Source organism: Carya illinoinensis, chromosome 12 (assembly GCF_018687715.1).
Source record: "Carya illinoinensis cultivar Pawnee chromosome 12, C.illinoinensisPawnee_v1, whole genome shotgun sequence".
NCBI classification, from domain to species: Eukaryota; Viridiplantae; Streptophyta; class Magnoliopsida; order Fagales; family Juglandaceae; genus Carya; species Carya illinoinensis.
The window spans coordinates 26705889-26711888 of NC_056763.1; the positions used below are offsets into that span (position 1 = coordinate 26705889).

Sequence of the window (6000 nt, forward strand, 5' to 3'; positions counted from 1 at the left end):
GTAAACCCATAAACTGTAATTTTGCAACCCTTTCTCGAGGGTGCATGGTTAGTCATTGGAGAAAAGAGTTCGTTAAAAACTACCAAGTTGTGATTCAATCGATCTGACGGCTTTACTACTTATGGACTTGTATACAAAGCGACTTTGTCAGGCATGAGGCTTTACTTTTTTGCTCTTGCATGCAAGCATTTACAAGGAACATAGAAATTGAGAGAAGGGGGGGGGGGGGGGGGGGGGGGGGGAGATGGAAAAAAGAAAAAAAAAAATAGTATTACAGTTGTATAGTACTGATCTACTGCTTGCTTGCTTCAGCTCTTTACGATGAAAGTGCCAGCTCGGCCCAGGCCAGAGAAGAAGTCTTAAAGTCGACGGATATTGATGAGTCAATTCTGCTCTCTAATATGGTGCACACTTCCTTCATGGATAGCTGCTTGCTGGAGTCTGGGTGGATGCAAAGATTTACTACCTCGCATATAACTTTGAGGTCTTCATTTTTGAAATGTTTCAACTCTGGATCCACCACATAAGACATGACTTCTGGTCGTTCGAGGTAGTTCTTGGCCTGCAGCAGAGTGAAGCTTTAAGGTTTCGGCGCATTACTGAAGTACAGAAAGATCACCTTTGAATTTAAAGGGAAGTATCGCATGCATGGATATTTCATCAAGTTTCTTACCCATTCGACTAAGAACCCTTTCTCCTTACAATATGGAGGTCTCCCGCTTATAATTTCCAGTAGAAGTACACCAAAAGCATACACATTGCCTTGGACATCCAGATGGCGTGCCTCCACGGAATTTGGAAGAACACAGAGAGCACCTTGGTTGCCAATAGCAGCAGAGTTCTTTTCTGACCTTGCAAGAATAGTCTTCCAACATTCAAAATCAACTAGCTGCAATTAAAGAATAATGTTGTTAGAATTTCTCTGAGGTTCTGGAGCTTTATCAAGGGAAACAGCCATAAAAATTAGTATTCTAGTAAATAGGAAACGGAATTGATGCAGTCTGTGAATATGAAAATTTGCTGAAATCACTAATTTTCCAACAGATGAAAAGGACAAGTAAATGAGGCTTTGGGTTCACCTTGGGGGAAAAATCTTCTGTAAGATAAATGGCACTAGAATTCAACTCTGATATGGTAAATGGTGGCTCAAGTTCTGTGTGAAGATACTTCAGTCCACGTGCAATTCCAATAGCAATCTTCATACGCCTAGTCCAAGAAAATTGGCATCCTTCTCCATCTGCAGTACAAGAAAAATGCTTAAATTTGATCCAATAAGGCATGTCTTGGATGAGTTTTCAAGTGAAGCACATTGAAGTAAACAAATGTTATAATAAAGAAACTCTTACAATGTAGGTGCTCATACAGTGTTCCATTTGATGCATACTCAAAAACCAGCATCCTTGTAAATGGAGTGCTCTCTCTGCAATAACCAAGAAGTTTTCCTGCATTCTCGTGATTTAATCTTGCCAAATCGGCCACCTGAATGACATCACAAGTGAGATTCTTGAACTTGGCTGTTATCAATTTAATGACTCTTGCATGCCGTGATCAGTGTGGTTCATTGAATGCTTTAGGCTGCGGTTTAGCAAGTAATAATTAGTACCTCTCTCTGAAAGTAAAGCTCAAGATAGCCTGTCCAATGCTCTTCTTTGATGCAGAAGGATATCACTGCAATCTCAGGTCCACCTTTCACCGTACCTTTGTAGACCACGCTGTCTGGTGAGGAGCCAATAATATTGCTGAAGTCTTCACAGGCTACTTCAAGGTCCTGCCTGCTGTATCTCACCACATCTTTCAAAGTTTCTGAATCTGTAAGAAAACCGGTAATTAAACAAATTATTTACAATCAATTAACTCCCAAAACTTTTAAATGCATTGAGGTGGACATAGTATAAGTTAACAAACCGAACCTATGGATACAGTCATATGGTCTTTTCCACTTGCTGATTTCTTCCAGGGGATTATGATAGAAGATTTACTATTGCACTTCTGAAGAGCAGTAAGAATAGCAACCAGAAACAGAGAACCCACCATAGTTCCTGTTGCTATTTCTAGAGCTAAAAGCCAGACAGGTTTTGATGCCCTCTGATGTTCTGATGCACCCTTAGCCGGCAGAGACTTCGAGTTTGCTCCAGGATGGCTTTTGGCAGGTGGAGCACCGCCTACAAAGAGGATTCTTGTCACCCCAAACTGCAATAATTGTAAATGATTTTTTCTTTTTACTCGCACCGGGTGTCCGAAAACAACGTCCCGACTAATCCCGAGAGTGCACAGGTCCTCAACAAAGAGTTTCCTGCAAGTGCACCTCGGGTAATTCATAGGAAAAATCCTCCAGTCCAATGGCCCCTAAAGATTGTTTGCACCCAAGGGGATTTGAACCTTAGCCTAGGAGGAGTGTACCCCCAAGCCCAAGGCCTTTACCACTTGAATCTTTAAGGCCACAGGCTATATACATAGTAACAGAATGATCAATTGGTGCATATGCAGACAGATTGCACATGTAACTGCAACTATGATCATAGTTGCAGTGCAGAAACTGAAATAAGCCCTTTGTATCCCCAGGTTGAGCTTTAGTGCATGCTAGGATGTTCTGAAACTCAATAAATGAGAACTGAGCATGTACTTGTCAAAACTCTAACCCTGGAACAGCCTTTATTCATTTTGCATTTACTGTTTATGGAATAATTTGTGCATGTATGCTTGTACCCCTAGATAGTGTTCCATAAAGGAAAATCTTATCATACATACCACATTGAATGGTTGGACGCTGTTTTGAATCTGTGTGTTGGAGGCAGTTCCCTTGAAAACTTGACCTGCATGCAAGACATCAATGAAAAGATTTACCGAGAAAAAAGAAACAAACATGAGACAGGCGCAATAAAAGAAACCTTGGAAGACCCTCCAAGCATTTAGGTATGCTCCCAACAAAGAAGTTGTTCGAGAAATTTGCAACTTTTAAGCGACAAAAGCCTGTTAAGTTTCTGCTTGCACCATACCTGAACCAGACATTAAGTACAAGAAATAAACTTAAGAAAATTAAAACCTTCTACATGCTAAATAGATGTTTATTATCACACTCAAGTTTCCGATTCATCAAATTTACAATTAAATGTCAAATCTAAATGAAGCCCCATACCACAACAATAGTGCATCTGCATACATCTCCAGTCAAGCCATCTGACTGTCTCCATATCAGACCACAACAATAGAACACACATCTCCAAATTCACTGTTATAAACCATAACAGAGTTTGCCACATCCACTAACAAAGATGAACAAGAAATGCAATGAAGTGAATCTTTTTTAATAGCTTGATTATCACTGTGCTGATAATGGCAACAACCTTGGTAACTCTAGTAACATTTTTGCCATGTACTTGAAGTTATATTTGGCTTTGCATCCAATATAAAGGTTCAATCACCAGGAAACAAATGATCTAGAATCATAAGAACAAAAAGAGAATTTTCTGAATACTGTTAACTATTTCCAGGCTGCTACTGGCTATCTATTGAGATACTCTGCTATCATCCTCAACTTACCTGTTTTAACCCTGAATCCTGTCTAACAGGTAAAATTTGCCATATGCTGAAAAGATAACTGACATTTGATAGCACTATCCTTCCTGCCCATGAGCTATCTACACCAAACTTTTAAATCATCTTCAAGGAAGGCAGATTGTACAAAGAGTACTTGTACTACTTTATATGATCATCCAATTTGTCTCATCGGGAAATTAAGCTTATATGTTACCATTCTAACCAAACTTTTCAAAAGTTTGCACAGTACTCACATCCACATCCAAAACTGCATTATTTTAAAAGGACAGAACTTAACCAAAGTCTTCACTGCAAGAATCTTTACTTACTTCCCATTTATGTAAGGTGAAAAATCTGGATTTCCAGCAGCAGGAACAGTTCCTTGAAGCTTATTCCTGTCCAACCGAAGTTCCTGGAGATATCTCAAATTCCAAAGCTCGGGAGGTATCTTACCGGTCAACCCATTTGACTGAAGGTTTCTGCATTAAAAAAAATTTAATAAAACAAGCCCAACTTCAAATCCGTCACCCAAAAATAAAAATGAGAATATTAAATTCTTTTACATCTTCACAACGTTAGTCAATCTTCCAATCTCTGGAGGAATTTGACCAGACAATTGATTTATCCCCAAATCTAAAACCTGGAGGGATTTCAACATGCCAAGTTCTTTAGGCAATATCCCAATCAGTTTGTTCCCGTGCAATATCCTACAATACAACAATTTATAAATTAGCCTTCAACCATATCAAATTCTAAAAAAAAAAAAAAGAAAAAAAAAACAAAGAAAGAGATAGAAATGTCAGTTCGTTAAGGAAGAGAGGGGGGGGGGGGGGGGGGGGGGGGGTGCAATGGCATACAATTCTTTCATGAAGGTGAGCTGCCCCAGTTCTTGTGCGAGAAATCCTCTCAAGGATGACCCAGAAATGTTACTGCAAACCAGATTTCAATCATGAAATGATTAGGAAAAATAAGCCCAATGATGCGTTGTTCATGGTTACTATCAGATGCATCTTACTGTGAGAGAATACGATGTGATTAAGCACTGAGATGGGTGTATGAAATCTTACAGCTTTACAACGTGGTCTCGAGCGTCAGTACACGAAATGCCGTACCAATTACAAGGATCTGGATCTAGGGCAATCCAGTTGGACAAAACCAGAACTGGGTCTTCGTCTATAGCTTCCTTAAAGGCTGTAAGGGCCCCGACTGTGCAAAACAAAAGTTTTCACTAGGAGAGTTCAATCGAAGAAGAAGTTACAAACGTCTTTGTTTTCATTAATTCTTCTTTAAGCAAATCCAAGATTTACCCCAAAACTCTAATCCATGTTGGACATTGATTCGAATTCCAAAATTGAGATCACACTACTTGAAGAATACTAAAAACCCGAAGAAAAAACAGGAAAAAAAATTAGACAAGTCTGAAACTGAAAAACTTGGCCCAAGCGTCACAGGCTTATGAAATTAAGCTCTTGAGTAAATTTGGTTCAAAGTAACAACTCTCGCTTTCAAGATCTGGTAAAGTAGTTAAAACAATAAAGCACATACCTTCATGCGATGGAAAGGAATCACATTTCACAAAAATTATCCCATATATCATATATAGAAGCAGAAACGAAGTGTGTAAACTCATTTTTTCCTCAGTTTCCCTCAAGGAAACAAGAAGCCAGAAGAACTCATTGGCCGGACACCAAGACAAGAAGCACGAAGAAGGAAAAAAAACCCACTTGTTCGGAGATGTGGGGTTTTATGAGTAACTACCCGAAAGTTCAAGACTTCAATGCTGTAATCTACTAATAGAATCCGTAAGGTGTAGGTGGAGAGAGGGAAAGAGAGAAAATACTGAAAAACCCAGGATCTGGCAACTACCAACGAAAGCAAACCAGTGGGAGAAAAATGGGTGGGTAAATTGAATTTGTAAGGGATTCAGCCAACTCCAGTTGGATTAGGACGTGCGGATTTAAACTTGGATTCAAAGAGAGGCTTGCCATTCCTGTTTATTCGTAAAGCAAAATAGTGAGAGACGAAGCTGCGAGACGTTTTGGCCTTTGGATCTTTTTTCTTTTCTTTTTTTCGTAGAAAACAAATTTCGTGAGTAGGGAGTTTCGTGTCGTCGAGGAACATTTGGATATTTTTCCGCTAATGATTGCTTCAACAGGGATTTGTTTGACTGCTCCGTGGGTTGTTTATATTTTGACTCGTGAGATGAGAAATTGTTATCTCGGCAATTTTACAAGCATAAGCTGTCGGTTGGATCATTTTAGATTAGGAGTAATGTTAAATTTTCCTTTTTTAAAAAAATATATATATATAATCTATCATTAAAATAATAGTGCGAATTTTAAATATTAATCTTTTTAAAAAATGTACGTGATATGTATATTTTAAGACTGTAAATATTTTTTTTTTTTAAATCATGTGCTGCAATTTCTTTCAATAAAAAGTTGATTCTTTATATTTAAAATA

At 38.5% G+C, this 6000-nt stretch overlaps 1 protein-coding gene across 1 annotated transcript; it reads right to left on the minus strand.

The window, feature by feature from the left end:
- Positions 1-68: 68 nt before the first annotated feature.
- On the minus strand, positions 69-5628 carry LOC122289509 (probable LRR receptor-like serine/threonine-protein kinase At1g63430). Its single transcript, XM_043096557.1, has 13 exons — positions 5083-5628; positions 4605-4743; positions 4395-4466; positions 4101-4244; positions 3867-4016; positions 2889-2996; positions 2749-2813; positions 1911-2162; positions 1604-1809; positions 1347-1479; positions 1080-1237; positions 674-889; positions 69-562 (listed from the first exon to the last, which is right to left on the minus strand). The coding sequence occupies exons 1-13, from the start codon at positions 5165-5167 to the stop codon at positions 317-319; spliced, it is 1974 nt and encodes a 657-aa protein (XP_042952491.1). The 5' UTR covers positions 5168-5628; the 3' UTR covers positions 69-316.
- Positions 5629-6000: the final 372 nt, after the last annotated feature.